General features: G+C 50.2%; 1 protein-coding gene across 4 annotated transcripts in view; it reads right to left on the bottom strand.

The window, feature by feature from the left end:
• Acly (ATP citrate lyase) overlaps nt 1-11,376 on the bottom strand; it is a 48,090-nt gene extending 36,714 nt beyond the window's left edge. For 2 of the 4 annotated variants that reach the window (XM_038324935.1, XM_038324937.1), the window contains exons 1-7: nt 11,227-11,376; nt 6,891-7,072; nt 5,394-5,516; nt 3,678-3,740; nt 3,007-3,197; nt 2,483-2,562; nt 279-409 (exon numbers count right to left, since the gene is read on the bottom strand). In XM_038324935.1, the coding sequence (XP_038180863.1) occupies nt 279-409; nt 2,483-2,562; nt 3,007-3,197; nt 3,678-3,740; nt 5,394-5,516; nt 6,891-7,049 (747 nt within the window). In that variant the 5' untranslated portion in view covers nt 7,050-7,072; nt 11,227-11,376. Of the gene's footprint in view, nt 1-278; nt 410-2,482; nt 2,563-3,006; nt 3,198-3,677; nt 3,741-5,393; nt 5,517-6,890; nt 7,073-9,665; nt 9,762-11,226 lie in introns of all 4 variants that reach the window. The other 2 variants (XM_038324936.1, XM_038324938.1) reach the window with 2 other exon arrangements.
• Between the last annotated feature and the right edge of the window lie 5,153 nt (nt 11,377-16,529).

Below are 16,529 nucleotides of genomic sequence, written 5' to 3'. Positions count from 1 at the left end.
AGCCACTTGGAATTATCAAGAAGCAACAAATCAAGTGGAGAGCACAGAGGCTGACTGAGAGCGATGCCTAAAAGGATTTCTGGCCAGGAGTCAGGGGCTTGGCTGATTCCCATTCCGAACCCCCAACCTCACTGGGATTTTAAGAAAATTAAATGGTTCTCCATTTTTCTTTTCCTGCCAAATACAGAGCCAAGATGGGGACCAAATGATTGTCTAGGATTACTCACGCTGTCCCCTAGGCCCCATCACCCTCCACCTCCTCCCCAAACCCGCCTCACCTCTGGATATGCCTCACGCCCAAATGGGGGAGGAAACTCTATATCACCCCACTTCACTTTGCAGATGTAGTCAGCTGTAGCATCCACCTTAGCCGCCAAGTCCAGGATGTAGACACCATCTTTGGTCACCACTAGGAGAAAAGTGAGGCCCCCATCAGCTTCTGAACCATCCCTCCAGACTCCTCCAAGTGCAGCCCAGGCACTCTACACACGCCTAATAACCATAAATCAGTCAACGGTCCTCGCGGAGACTCTCAGAACACTTCCCACTCGCTGACCTTCAGGCAAAAGGTCAACGGAGACTGGTTAGCTGCCATGGCAAGTTTGGACATCTTCATAAAATGCCATACTCCTTGTTTTGAATATTCAAGCATTGGCCTACCCATAAACTTCCCATAAAACAAAACAAAATCTGTTTAGAAAACAGTTGGTAGTAGATGGGAGAGGCCCTAGGTTCCCTGTACCCTTGGAGGTACAAATCCCTTACACCAAAAAATATATTAAAACATAAAGAAAGGGCTGGTGGGAAGGATCAGTGGCTTGGTGGTTAAGAGAGCTTGTTGTTCTTCTAGAGCCAGACCCAGAAGCCACGTATGTGGGGCAGCTCACAACTGCTTGTAACTCCAGCCACCACAGTCTGTCTGGTCACCACAGGAACACATGGCAGGCATATCACACACATATATATACACAAATATGGATTATTAAATCTTTAAAATTAATTTAAATAAACAATAAAAACTGTTGAAGAAGGTATGGGAGCAGAGGACAAACGAGAGAACCAGAAGTTCAGTGTCATCCTTAGCTATATAGTGAGCTTGACGCTAGTGTGGACTAGACTAGACCCTACTTCAAAATAACAAAAAACAAAACAAAAACAACAACAACAACAAAAAAAAAAAAAACTGGAGCTAGAAAGATGGCTCAGAGGTTAAGAGCACCGGCCGGCTGCTCTTCCAGGGTCCTGAGTTCAATTCCTAGCAACTACATGGCGGCTCACAACCATCTATTAAGATCTAGTGCCCTCTTCTGATGTGCAGACATACATGCAGGCAAAACACTGTATACATAATAAATATATCTTAAAACACACACACACACACACACACACACACACACACACACACACACCACCCAAAACAACAACAAAAACCTTGTTGGTCTAGGTCTTAGGTTCAAATCCCAGTACTACCACTGCTACCGCGCGCACACACCCACACACATACCCACACATATACATGCATGCACTACTGCTACCATACACCCACACATACATGCATGTACCATTGCTACCACACCCCCACATACATGCATGCACTACTGCTACCGCACACCTACACACATGCACCACTGCTACATCTGCGAAGTTCACGCATGCACCATTGCTACAACACACCTACACACATGTACCACTATCGCACACCCACACATGCACCACTGCTACCACACCCAGACGTTCACGCATGCACCACTGCTACCGCACACCCACACATACACGCATGCACCAATGCAGTTAGAAGCCCTAGGTGTGTATATCTGGGTCTTCTGTGATCTAGCTAGGGAAGTCTCAGTGTTTGGTGCAAAGTACCCCAGAGTGCTCTGGGCCCCAGGCCAGCGTATTCATCTGCAACGCCTCACTAAGCATCCATATTTCTTCTCAGGCCATTTAGCTAATTAAGTTAGCACACAGCCATCTGGCCCACTAGAGGGGCTGCATCCTCAGCTGGAATTTAGTAATTCCCCTCTTCTTGGACTCTGCCCCGAGAGGCCTAGCCAGAATCTGCCAGGCCATCTGCCTCCTTCACAGCTTGAGAGTCTGTAGCCGCTCTTCTTGGTGTTAGGGGTAGTAAATGATTGACTAACCGAGGGAGGGCTAGTGAGGCCTCCAAGGGTACAGGGAGGATCAGATCAGAGCCTGGGAAGCCTAACCTGCAGACAGGAACAACCAGACAGACCAAAGCCAGGACTTCCCCAGAGTGGGAAAATTAAGGCCAAAGAAAGAAGTTGGAGTTGGCTAAAGTTACAGTCTGGGTGCTCAGAAACAGGAGTTGGCACTGGAGACCACTCCTTATGGGGACGCCCTGGGTACCCAGTTCTGTATTGCCTTCTGGCAGGAGGGCCCAGGCTCTCTGAACACCAAAGCCAGGGTTACTGTAGGCATGGGGGCCCCTCCCCATTCTGCCCCAGCAAACAAAGCTCATTACCAAGGGGGTTGATCTCAAGGTAGGTAAAGTACAGATCCTCGTAGAAATTGAACAGGCCAGAGATGAAGCTGGCCAGGACTCTAGAAGGGAAAGGGAAAGAGGACCAGTTAACCCATCAGTCAGGACTCCATTCCCACCCCTTCCCTGTAGCAATCTCACTGTCTCTGACAGCCCAGCTCACTTCTCCACTCCTGACCCTTCCGCCTCCACTGTCCTCTGCCAACCCTGCTCCCTTGGATGTCATTCTTCAAACACTGAGGTGGAAAGAACCTGTCAAGCTCAGAGCTAGAGGAGTGCCAGACAGACAGGGGCCAGGAGGTGAGGGATGAGGCTGGCATACTGCAGACTGATTCCAAGCCAGCACCCTCCTGAAAACGTGGCTCCCTTCCTCGGGACAAAGCTGTACCCACCACTTATTCCCAAGCAGGGAGGCCCACTCTACTTTCTCTCTCCTGTACCCAGAGCCCAGTGCATTGGTCTTCTCGTCCCTAGTCGTGCCCACGTCATCCCTCTCAGAACTCAACTCTTTCTTGTCTTCAGGGGCGTGGACCAACAGGTGTCTCTTAATGTCCTCAGTGCTCAGCTTCTCATCCACACCCACGAGCAGCTTCTGGGCTTTGGCATCCACATCGCCCACATCCACACCCCCTTCGTGGTGGAACAGGACATAGTCTCCTTCCCGAGTAGCATAGATGCACACATAGAACTCCTCCGCCTTGCAAGTAAAGACAGCATGAAGGTGGGGAGGGGGCCCAACTGGCTGGGGGTCAGAAGGTCTTAGCCCACGAGTGGAACCCGACCCCCGTGGTCTCATTTCTAAACCCTGATATAAAGTGTCCCACAAGGGGACAGGGGACTGCTAGTGGACAAGGAAAGACAAGAACCCAACCTACTTAGTTGAGTCAGAAGCTGAGTCAGAGTGTCCCATTTTGAAGGGTTCCTGCCTTCAAGTCCTTCTCATCCCAACATTACGAAGTCCCTATGTTACCTGCTCTCACTCTGTTTTGCTGCAGACTAAGCCATTCTTTCACCATGGATTACTTCATAATTTTCTCCAGACCTTTGCCACAGTTTTGGAGACCTTGGTCCCCTTGGCTATTCCCTAAGGCACCCCAATCTCTCCTTTCATCATTTTAGGGGAACAACCACAAAGCTGAAGAAGAAAGACGATCCGGCTTGGCACTGCCTCACATACCTGACTGTGGGGCACGAAAGGTTCAATCAGAAAGTTCTTGAGGAAGCCTTTGGCTTTGCCGACCTATAGAGAAATTGAGGGAGAAGCTGAGACGCATGGCGTATTCTTCACAAAGCACTACCATCTCAGGCGGCAAACAGATTTCTCCAGAAGTCAGGACAATGGGGTCACAGATAAACATGAGAAGTTCTCAGGAGAGTTCCTCTTCATATTTCTGCTTTTACTTATGCTTGTGGGGGGGGGGGAGGACAGGAGTATATGCTTGTCATGTCAAGCATGTGGAGATGGGACGATAGTTCAGAGCTCCCTCCACCATGTGGATTCCAAGAATCAAACAGAGGTCGTCAGGCCTGATGGCAAGCGCGTTATCCACTGATCAATCTCACTAGCCCGGGCAGTCAAGGAGGGAGATGGGAACTTGGGTACAGTGGTAAGGGCACACTACTTTGCCCTGACGTAGACACTGTGACCTCGCCCGAGGACATGAGTTCAGGCCTGACGGGCAAGGGAGAGGAGAGCCAGAGGCTGATTAGGGCAAACTCTCCCTCCCTTCAGCTTCCTGGCTGAAGACAACAGGCCTGCAGAGCTAATCAGCTTGAGTGGGTCCCTGGCGGCAGCAGAGGCGAGACAGCCCTCATCCCCTGAACCCCCTGCCTGCGCGCCTGCCCGCCTGTGCGTCATTGCTGAGTCAGGGACCAGACAGTGATCCATCAGAGGTAATGAGCTGCTCCAGCCAGGGCCGACGCTGCTGCCAGCTCAGATGTCTGTGACATCTCCCTCCTGTCAGCCTGCTAGGAAGGGAGGGTGATGTGCTCCCTGGGGACACTGTTCAGTACCCAGCCCCACCAACTCTCCACAGGGGCCTGGGAACTCAAAGGTCAGATCCCTCCACCCCTGGACCCATAAGCAGCTTCAAAGATCCATCTTTACCTACAAGGACCAGAGCCTAGGAAACAGAGTTGCTTTGAGGAAGCCAACATGGAGGAAGGTGTCTCCGATGCCACCTCCCCAGGGTAGCCAACACCTCATCCCTGTGCCTACCCCTGAGGGGCACCAGTCTCTGCAGAACTCTGTGCCAAGCAGACACAGACACACATCCTCCCGAGGCTAAGCCAAACTTCAGACCCCACCCATCCCCACCTCTTTTCCACCTCCCTTGGAGAGCAAAGAGGAGAAAAAACACAGTTTTATCACCAAGCATTGCTTAGCTTCCTCGCTCTCATCCTCACAGCTAATAGCAATCACTGAGCTGGGAGAGCTAAACTCCCTCTCCAGCACTAGTAACTGTCTTCGTCCATGGCTCTCCCCCCAGCATCTCTCTTGCCTGACAATTCTGCAGCTCCCCTTTTCATCTCGCTTTAATTCACCTTCTTTGTAAGCACATCATCCTCAACACCCACAACTTTATTTGGAAACCAGAGAGCAAGCAGTTCCCAGAACAAGCCTGAGTCCTAGCTCCATGCTGGTGGTCACAGTTTCTGGCTCTCTAATTGTTCTGGGGTCACAAATGAGGTACATCTTATCTGAAGCACTGTCACTAGGTTGGTTTCCTGATGAGGTAGCTGGGAATGACCACCAAGACGGGGCTGCAGCCAGGCCAGTCCCATGCTCCCTCCTTCTCCATCGCTATGGGACAGGTTGGGCTGTGAGTCATAGGTTGGTGGAGCTGCAGGTTACCATGCTGTTACCACCCTGACTCCCTACAGCAAGACTCACGGTGGCCTCGTGTCCCAGTCGAGGTTTTAGCCAGGATTTGACTCCATCCAGAGTGAGGTTGACCCCGACCAGGCCAAGCTTTCCTCGACGTTTGATCAGCTGGTCTGGCTTGACCACCAAGCTCTGAAATAAAAAGGGTTGGAACTTAGAGTAAAGAACGAAGAAGCCATATAGGAAGTGAAGTTATATGGCTTTTCATCACCTGATCTCTCGTTTATCCATCAGGACCACTTTCCTGTGCTGGAGCCTTTCCTTACCTACCCCAGTCAGATCTTTTGGCCACCCGAAGACAGTCAGGATGAGGCCGGCACAGAGCAGATGCTCAGGGAACACCTATGAATGAGTGGGCTCTGACTTTCTCCATGGGAGGTATTAGCTGCTTCGTTCAATCACATTTAGAACACAGACCAGTCCTCTCTTGCTCGAAAACATAGGACAGATCCTTAGGATGACAAAGGACCTTTGGAAATAATTTGACCAACCCCATCCCTATGTCTAAACATAACCACAACAGGCCAGGCAAGGCAGTCCTTCACTCCAGGACCAAGAAATTCACTACCTTCCCAACTGTCTCAGCAAGGGCAAAACAAAACAACAGCATAAGGCCTTGTCTGGGTCTGCCAGAAGTCTAAGTGCTCCCTGAAGCTAGCCGAATATGCTACAGAAGGATCTTCAGAGCTTCTAGTCCAGGCTGACCCCCTTCATGGTCAGTTATCAGCTACTTTCACAAAGTATGAGGTCCCACTTCTTTATTTATTTGTATGTGGATGAGTGCTTTGCCTGCATGTATATAGGAGAGGATATCAGATCACCTAGAACTGGGGTTACAGATAGTGTGAACCAAAGCCAAATCCTTTACTTGGAACTGGAGTTCTTGATCCTAACCGCTGAGCCATCTCTCTAGACTCAAGGCCCCACATTTTGTTTGTTTCTTTGTTTTTATTTTTTAAGACAGGGTTCTGGCTGTCCCATATTCACTCTGTAGACCAGGCTGGTCTTGAACTCAAAGAGATCTGCCTGCCTCTGCCTCCTGAGTGCTGAGATTAAAGGCGTGTGCCACCACTGCCCGGCTAAGGTCCCACTTAATTGTCCTGAGATGCTCCACTTTCAGGAAGGAAGGTATGCATCTATTTTTTTTTAAGTTAAGCATCTAATAACTGCTAGACAGCATATGAAACGCTTCTGGATAGTCTTGCTAATCCTTATAGCTCATAGTGTTAATCCTATTTGACATTAGAGAATCTAACTCAAGAGAAATAAAATGGTTTGCCCAAGGCCACATGGTTCATAGAGAAGCATGATTTTAATACCAGTTTGTCTGGTTCCAAGTCCATATGAAGGGCTCAGAGCAAACTCAAGACCCTGCTCAGCCAGCTGCAGTCACACAGGCCAATCTGCAATCACATAACTCCCTGGGACACCTCCAACAAATCAAAAGCTTTCTCCTCCTCAGAGCCTGGGGTGGAAAGAAGGGCCTGGGATGCAGGTGAAGCTCACCTGACTGAGCAGCCAGGGGTGGTCCTGCAGCAGACGGGCCCAGTCTGTGTCAGGAGTAACCCGGGCATACTTGAACCGGTTCTGGATGGCTGAGGTGGTACAGATGTACTTGTAGAGGAGTTCTTTGCCGGTCTGCTCTGAGATCGCCTTGGCTGACATGGCTGCAGAGGGACCTGGTTTACCTGTAAGGGTAAGCAGAATTGGTTAGTTGGGGCAGGAAGATTGATGCACTAGCTTCCCCAGCAGGTTGGATCTACTACTGGCTGCCCCCAAACAACGAAACTAGATCTTAGCTTTTCTCAAAAGAAAGAAAAAAGAGCTGCCTTAGGAGGGGATGGGAGATGTCGTCAAAGCAGCTTCATCAGCAGAGACACAGAGCTGAAGAATGACAGAAAAGTAAGAAGGTGGCACCTGACATGGCAGTGTATTCCCATAATCCCATCACCCGGGAGGTACTGGGAGAAGAGTCAGACGTTCAAGGCCAGCCTGGAACGTATGAAATCTTGTCTCAAAAAGAGAAAGGGAGAGAGAAGGGAGGAAGGAAGGGAGAGGCAGGGAGGGAGTGAGAGGAACAGAAAAAAATGTGCCATGTGCAATTCCTCTGAAACTCTTAGCTTGACCTTAACCTTGTCTCTACTCCCTCTGGGCAAACTAGCTGGCCTGAGCAAAAGGCAGACCAAAGGGGAAGCCAGGAACACCAGAGTTTGATCCAAACATGAAGGGTGTTCTCTGAAGTGGACACAAACACACACACACACACACACACACACACACAGAGAGAGAGAGAGAGAGAGAGAGAGAGAGAGAGAGAGAGAGAGAGAGAACACTATTCTTTATGTCGTCTGACCTGTGAACAACATTGCGGGAATTGCACAGGCTGGCCTCATTTGTTCCCCAGGTTTCATTCCCCTCCCAGCCTGACTCACTCACATACATTCCCCCAAAAGATTACAGGCCCTGGTAGGGTGGGAGGAAGGAGAACATCACCTCAAAGCTCGTTTATCCTTGGACACTAGACTCCCACCTCAAAGGACATACATACCAGTCACAGGGCAGGGAACTTTGACCTACAGAGCATCCCACCCACCCCACTGAATCATCTTAGCAGTTAACTCTGAGCAAAACAGAGGCCTCTCTGGGGACCACCCTGTACTAGTCATTCCTTAACTGAGCCAGAACTTGGGAGAAGGCAGACGCTATCCTTGGTGACATGTGCTATCCTTGGTGACATGTGCGGAGAAACTCGTCTTAGGGGCTGGGAGCGTGGCTCAGTGGCAGAGCCCTTGCCTCACATGCGTAAGAGCCTGGGTTTGGTCCCCAGCACTGGGAGAAATAACTCATCTCATGTGAGCACATAGATCACGTCCACTCAGACTCAGAATTCCATTTCTCAGACGAGGAATCAAAGTTCAGCGGGAGGGGGTGAACTTGCCCAAGAAGCCCGACTCACCAGCAGGACTGGAGCCCTAACAGTCACTGCAGTCCTAATGGAAAGGCGTTTCTCCCAAGACTGCCCCCGCTTCGATGCGGGAGGGTCTATGATGAAAATTCGCTCATCCTTCCTGTCTACTACCTTCCCAGGCACACCCACTCCCCCCCAGAGCAACTCTGTGAGAACAAGATGGAGAAAGGAAGCCCAGTCATGTATGCTCAGTACCTGACTAGATGAAGACAGGCTGCCTGTCTCTCCCAAAGGGCCAGAATAGAAGCTGCTGAATTTGCTGGGGAGAGGAAGTCAGATACACACAAGGAGGGTGAGTGAAGGAGCTGCCTAGCTGACACACTGAACTTCCCTGCCAACAGGCCATGCAGGAGAGCATCCGGGTGCTAATCATGGCCAGGCTGCCTCCCTCGGTCTCTAACTTACCACAACGGGCATATTCAGCTTGGGACCCGGCCCAAAGTGGATGATTGGGAAGGGGCTCAGAGACCTTCCCAGTGTGGTGCTTCTCCTCTCAGTATGCTTCTGAAGGAGACGCCCCAACTAGCCCCACTGCCCCCAGAATCCTCCACCCCCACCCACTCCGGTACCATTTCCCAACCTTCTTGACTCAGACCAGAAAAACTGGTCCTGAAATCGAATGGGCACATCCCTACCCCCTCCCAAACAGAGTGCAGCCCAGGGCACATTAAGCAGAAAGAGGAGGGGGTGGCACTGACCACTTTCAGCTATCAGTATACCTTCAGCAAACAGGACCACACAACCCAGGAGGAAGGGCGCCCCTTCGCCAAGCCTACCCAGAAGTCTGACACTGGCTGACAACGGTCCCCGGAATTTAGGGCCCTCCCAAAAGAAGCCCAAGACCCAACCAAGGCAAAGAAGAGAGAGAAAAAGAGCAGCCTTAGGCAACTGAAGGAAATCATAATTTCCTGGAGTCTCAGATCTGAGAGTCCATCTCCATGAGGCCAGGGGTGGGTGGGGTCAGAAGACAAAATAACAGGGAGATGAAAAAGGAAAGAGTGGCCAGTTAACTAAAATAAGATATGCCACCAGAGCACTGTGCCTTACGGGGAGCCTGAGACAAAGGGCTCATAGAAGAACTGGAGGAAGGCCTGGCTTCTCACTAGTGCAGCTCGCACATCCAGGGAGGCCTCAGACGAGATCGATCGAGATTTCAATTGTTGATTCCCTGCTCTTTGGAGCGATGGATCTTTGAGGTTTCCTATGCTTTTTAGAATCTGAAAACCCTTTGGGAAGTACGCACGTACTCAAACGTGTGACAAAGTATATTCTTATCTCTGATTGGAAATCCCCCTCCCCCTCAACACACTCACCCCAAAGTCTTAAACTGCCTTTTCCAGCAGCTGATGACGTTGTCAGATTTGTGATAGATGGTTTCACAGCAGAACCAAGACCCCAGAAACTGTTACCTGGTAACGACAATCCCCAAACTCTTCAGTAGAAACCACATCATGAACATGTACATACATACACACACACATTCTCTCTCATCCCACCCCCATTCCCCCGCCTGTCTCTCTGTCTCTGTCTCCCCAAGGAAGGGACCTTTTGAGTTGAATGGGGTATTTTCTGTAGAGAGTGGCCCAGGATTGAATACACTCACAGAGGCGCCAGGAGCAGAAGCAACCCACAGGGAAGGAGGAATGAATGAAGCCTGTTCTCCAAGAAGGCTCCTCTGGGACACCGTGGTAGACAGGAACTACTGAGGGTATTTCTTCGACAAAACACTCTCCCTTTAAGGGCTAGGGGAAGTGGGGGTGGGACGACAACAGCAATCCCTATAGCAGAGGACCGGGGCAGAGTTCTCTGGAGTATTCCCTGCTGCACCAGGCACCGTGTCTGTCTGAAAGGGTATTAAAAGCAGCAGCTATTCTGTGTTCACTCCCTCCCTTTACCGCTCCCTCGGAGTGTTTCAGAAGCTTTCGAAGAGGTGGATCCTTCTGGGGCAGTTATCTCTCAACATTAAAGAAACCCGAGACCCTGAACAGTGAGATCCGAAGCCCAGTTAAAGGGAGAAGACAGACAGGGTGGGCTGGCAAACTAAAAGGACCCTCCTTACAGTTCTTTTCAAAACCTTGCCCGGAGGCCCCCCACATGGCAGAACTTCAAGATTGGAGAAAGCAGCAGGCTCTGGGCACCGGTCCTCTGCTAGGCCTGACAGGAGGAAAGGTAGCATCTTCTGCACACGCTCGCGGGCGCACGCACACATACACACACCTCAGGAGCTTGCCTCGCCTAGACTCTTGGGCACTCCGACCATCTGTTGTTTGGGGGTTGAACCCGTGGGCAGTTCCTTAGCAGGGAGAGCCCTTTAGGGGCCTTCGCTGCGGAGGCAAGGCCTCAGGCATCCTGGGGTGGCACAGCCCGCGTGGCCGGGGCCCGCTCCCTCCACACAGAGCTTTATGGATTCACCACAGAACTAATAGGACGGGCCTGCTTGAGCCCGGCGGCGTGCGGCGACCAGTCACCGCCTTGTCTACTTCCCGCCCCGGTATCCGGTGGGGAACACGAATGGAGCTCAAAAAAGTGTCCCCCAAAAGACCGGGGAGACTCGAGAGATGGCCCTGGGTGGAGCTGAAGAGAGGCAGGACGAGCAAAAGAATCCGGAGGAGGGAAGAGAGGCAATGTCGGCGGCAAGCAACATGCAAACTCTCAGGAACTAGAAAAGGATTGGGAGGGTGTAGACACGCGGCTCGAGGCCGGGGCGAAGACTACCTTAAAGCTGAGACCTGCACGAAAGTTCCAAGCAGGTGCAGGGAACGCGCGAAAGAGCCCAGCCAGGGAGCCGGGAGGTGGTTCCGGGTTGGGGGAGGGAAGCAGGAAGCTTCGAAGGGACGGGGGGGTCGCGCCCGCGCACACGGCTGCCGCACTCACCTCTTCGAGAAAGCCCGAGTGCGGCTCTCTGTCCGCAAGACCCAGGTTAACCCAACTCCCTGGATCGCTCCAGCCGCCCGCAGCTGCCCGGGATCCGGCTTTTGTCCCGGCCCAAGCGGGCTCCTCCCCGCCCCCCATCAGCTCACAGGCCGAGCGGCCCGGCGATTGGGCACACGCGTTCCCTAGCCTGAGCTCTAAGCTCCTCCCCATTCGCTGCTGCGGTGGCTCCGCCCTTAGACCTGGCCTGGGACTGATGGGACTTGTAGTCCTGGAAGACAGCGGGGCAGAGGCGGGGCCGTGGGCGGGGCCTCGGATGGGGAGATGGGCCGGGCGGCTCTAGGAGGAGAAACTACGAGGCCGGGGGCTGTGGCCTGATCGCTTCAGGGGCTGGGCCGGCCAGCCACCGGGTGAAGTAGCTGAAGGAGGGGGTTGTTGGCTCAAATGGCTGTAGCACTTCTTGCAGGACATGGCGTCCTCTTCCTCCCTCCCATGGGAGAGACTGACGTTCTTACCCTAGGCACTTGTAAGCCGCCACACCAACCCTGCTTTTGAAATCGATGCCTGCTTTCCTTTCGCACGTGACACCTCTCGGCTCCTGGAACCCACCCTGTGGAGTATACATAGGGTGAGACTACACCACCACGCTAACAATCAGCTAGCCCGACGTAGGATAGATTGGAGGAAGGGGTGAACTAGGGAGGCGCCGTCCCAACGCGTCCAGTTCTCTCACCTGAGCGCGGATCTGGGCGGAGCTGATCATTTATCTGAGAGTCTAACCTAGAACTAGGGCTATCCCTGCCCAACCTCTTGCTTCTTTCCCCAACTTTAACTAAGACACTGGAAGTAATGAACAGCTATCTCTTCTTTTCTGATATTTGTGAGATAGAACCTATTTCCTCAACCCAAAACTGGAACGCCCAGTTTAACAGGTGCCCACGAACTTATGGGGCAGAATATGTGAAATCGGAAAGCCATAGATATCAAGACTTCGATTCACTACTTCCCTAGAATGGAAACATCCCTACTTGTACCTTAGTCCCAGTAGGTCTCCCCAGATTTCCTTGAACTAACAACTGTCCAGCTCTAGGAAAGAGGCCAGAACAACCCTCTAATCAGCTCAGGTGATGCCTCAGCCCAGGGTACTGGGAATCAGCATGCCTGTGCCCCCTAGCGGGGTGGGGGTGGGGGGACACGACCCTGAAGCAAAACCTCCCTGCAACAACGTTGCAACACTCTCATGGGCAAACACTTTCCCAAGCCCCCACCCCCACCCCCAGTCCCTTTTCAGCCAGCAGTTGGGTGGCTGAATTTGCTATGCCCATGCTTGACCAGCGTGTTCTGCTTGATGATATCATCTTCTGGTCCCTTCCTTCATACACTCGTCCTTTAAAGACAGCAGCTTATCTGCTGTAGTGCCCCTTGCTCCTGAAGTTTAGGGAGAAGACCTAAAGTGTCTTCCCAGAATCTACCCAAACCTCTGTGAAAGATTACCTCTCCCTAAGTAAAGAAAATATCTTCTCTGAAGTGGCTTATATTCAGGCTCTGGATGACAGCAATTCAGAGTTTTTATTGTCTTTTGTTTGTTTCTTTTTGAAACAGGGTAACCTATAGCCCAGGCTGTCCTTAAACTTGTGGTCTAATAGAGGACCTTGAACACCTATCCTCCTGCCTCAAGTTTCCAAATCTGAAATAACAGATGTGAACCACTGAGGCCAGTCAATTCCGAGTCTTCACAGGCTAACCCAGAAGGCAATAGTTAATATTCATAGTTAATATGAATCACCTGTGGAAATCCCAGTGTGATGGCTCAGCAGGTTAAAGATTTTCTATGCAAGGATGATGTGAGCACCATCCCTAAACCCATATAAAAGCAGATAAAGAAAAATAACTCCACAAAATTGTCCTCTGACCTCTGCACACATATGTGTAGCACCTGTGCACCGAACAGATACACAATAATAGCTTTTTTATAGGCAGGTAGATCTCTATGAGTTTGAGACAGCCTGGTCTACTAGTGAGTTCCAGACTAGCCAGGGTTACATAGTGAGACCTTGTTTTGTTTTGTTGTTTAAAAAAGACTCACCTGGCCGGGCGGTGGTGGCGCACGCCTTTAATCCCAGCACTCGGGAGGCAGAGGCAGGCGGATCTCTGTGAGTTCGAGACCAGCCTGGTCTACAAGAGCTAGTTCCAGGACAGGCTCCAAAGCCACAGAGAAACCCTGTCTCGAAAAACCAAAAAAAAAAAAAAAAAAAAAAAAAAAAAAAAAAAAAAAAAAAAAGACTCACCTGTGACACAATTATCCCTTTAGTTAGAAAAAAATAAAATAACCTTCTACCCGGATGTGGTAAGGCCTGGTTCTCAACCTTCTTAATGCTGTGACCGTTAATATAGTTCCTCATGTTTTGGTGACCCCCCCAACATAAAATCATTTGTGTTGCTACTTCATAACTGTAATTTTACTACTGTTATGAATCGTAATGTAAATTTGATATGCAGGATATCTGATATGCAACTTCTGTAAAAGTATCATTTGACCCCAAAGGGTCGAGACCCACAAGTTGAGAACCACTGTGATAAGGTAAAGCCAATACGCTCAGTAAGACCTTATCCAAAAAACGAGAACATTGGAGCTGGAGAGAGGCTCAGCAGTGAAGAACTCTTCTTTGTTTGTTTGTTTTTCAAGATAGGGTTTCTCTGTAGCTTTGAAGCCTGTCCTGGAACTAACTCTGGTAGACCAGGCTGGCCTTGAACTCAGAGATCCACCTGCCTCTGCCTCCCAAGTGGTGGGATTAAAGGCATACACCACCACCGCCGCGCTGGGTTAAGAACTCCTGATGCTCTTCCAGGACCCAGGTTTGATTCCCATCACCCCACATGGCAGCTCACACCTTCTGTGAACTCTAGTTCTAGAAGATCTGATGCTGTCTTCTGGTCTCTGCAAGCACCAGGCAAACACGTGATACAGATGTACAAGCAGACCAAACACCCATAAACATATTGTTTTCAAAGAGGGCACTCCTGGGGAAACAAGTATCCAGGTAAGAAACAACTCTAAACCCTTTTTCTGTCAAGTTGGCGAAATCAATAGACATTGGAAATTGTACTTGCCTTTTGTTCCTGCAATTCCATTTCTGTTAAATTATTCTTCAGGGCTATGTTCTGTACTTGATAGGAACTTTTGTGCTTCTTTCATTGCTGACTGTACAGTATTTTGAATAGAGCCTTGGCACTTAGTAAGTGCTCAACAAATATTTGTTGAAGGATTTAAGCACCCCCAACATACCTCATCAAAGCATTGTTAGGCACAGGGCGGACTAGGATTAGAAAAGAAAATGAAAATAAGTAAAGAAAAAAATGAAAGTCGCTGTTGGAACCTGAGTGTGCAGCACACACCTATAATCCTAGCACTTGGGAGACAGAGGCAAAGGATTTATCGTTGAGTACATGGGTAGTTCGAGGTTCTATGTCCAAAAAAAAGAAAGAAAGAAAAGAAAAAAAGAAAGGGCGGAATATAAAGGAAGAGAGGGAGCCAGGTGGTTGGGCATACCTTGAATCCCAGCACTTGGGAGGCAGAGGTAAGTGGATCTTTGTGAGTTCAAGGCCAGCCTGGTCTACAGACTGAGCTCCAGGACATCCGGGGCTGTTACAGAGAGAAAGAAAGGGGGAGGGGGAGGAAAATAAGGAAGGGAGGGAAATAGCTGTGTTGAGAAGCAAGAGCAGTTTGGCCGATCTGTGTGAATCAAGCTGGGTTCCATCTTATTGTTCTCATATATTACTCAAACGCTTTGCTTCCCCATTTGGATCACCTCTGCTCTCTTCTGGACCGGTCTGTGTTGCTGCATATGGAGGGTTATAAGCACTCTCTCTATGCCCCAGCCTTAGACACTCTGCAGTTTCAGAGATCTGACCCTGGCTAACGGCTCCCTCCTAGATATCAATCAGCTTTTGTTTATTTGGAGACAGGGTCTCACTGTGCAGCTCTGGTTGGCGTGGGCTCGCTATGTGGGACAGAATGGCTGCCTGTCTGCCTCCTGAGAACTGGGATAGTGTGTCCCGGTCCACTTAAGCTAATATTTATTGAGCAGCAACTATACAAAAGACGAGGGTGCTAGCACATGTTCTTCAGAGCCACAGCTTGAGCTAATGTTAACATCAGTTTGCAGATGAGTAACCTGCCAATCTTAGTGTTCTATTGCTGTGAAGAAGAACCACGACCAACTCTAAGGAGAGAGGAAAAACATTTAATTGGGGCTTGCTTACATTTTTAGAGGTTTAGTCAGTTCTCATCATGGTGGAACACAGTGGCATGCAGGCAGACATGGTGCTAGAGGAGTAACTAAGAGTTCAACATCTGGATCTACAGACAGCAGGAAGAGGGAGCCACTGGGCCTGGCTTGGGTTTTTGAAATCTCAAAGCTTACCCCTAGTGAAGTACTTCCTTCAACAGGGCTACACCTTCTCCAACAAGGCCACACATCCTATTCCTTCTCAAGTAGTGACAGCTCCCTGATGACTAAGAATTCACACATATGAGCCAATAGAGACCATTTGTGAGTGAGTGAGTGTTTGTTTGTGTTTTAGTTTTTCAAGACAGGGTTTCTCTGGGTAATAGCCCTAGCTGTCCTGGAACTCTCTTTGTAGACCACCACTACCCTGCAGTCAGTCTCTCTCTCTCTCTCTCTCTCTCTCTCTCTCTCTCTCTCTCTCTCTCTCTCTCTCTCTCTCTCTCTCTCTCTCTCTCTCTCCCCCTCCCTCCTTCCCTTCCCCCTCCCTCCCTCCCTCCCTCCCTCCCCCTCCCTTCCTATCTTTCTTATTTTTATTTTTTGAAACAGGGTTTCTTTGTGTAGCCTTGGCTGTCCTGAAACTAGCTCTGTAGACCAGACTGTCCTTGAATTCCCAGAGTGCCCCCGAGTGCTGGGATGAAAGGAACCCGCCACCTTCACCCAGCAGCCCCTCTTACTAAAACATCACATTCTACACCCTGGCCTTCACAGGATTGCAGTCATATCATGATGCAAAAATACACTCAGTCCACCTTCAAAAGTCCCCATAGCCTATCACAGTTTCCACACTGTTTAGAAGTCCAAAGTTCAACGTCTCTCCTGAGAATCAAGGCAAGCTTAACTGTAACTCTGGTAAAACAAAAATTAAAAAGCTGGCTGGGTAGCGGTGGCACACCCCTGATTTTAACCCCAGCACTCAGAAGGCAAAGGCAGGCTGATCTAGGGTGGGGAACATGCTCACATGCAGGCAGACATGGTGCTGGAGAAGTAGCTGAGAGTTCTACATCTCGATCTATAGGC

Source organism: Arvicola amphibius, chromosome 4 (assembly GCF_903992535.2).
Source record: "Arvicola amphibius chromosome 4, mArvAmp1.2, whole genome shotgun sequence".
NCBI classification, from domain to species: domain Eukaryota; kingdom Metazoa; phylum Chordata; class Mammalia; order Rodentia; family Cricetidae; genus Arvicola; species Arvicola amphibius.
This window is presented reverse-complemented; position numbering and strand designations above follow the sequence as displayed.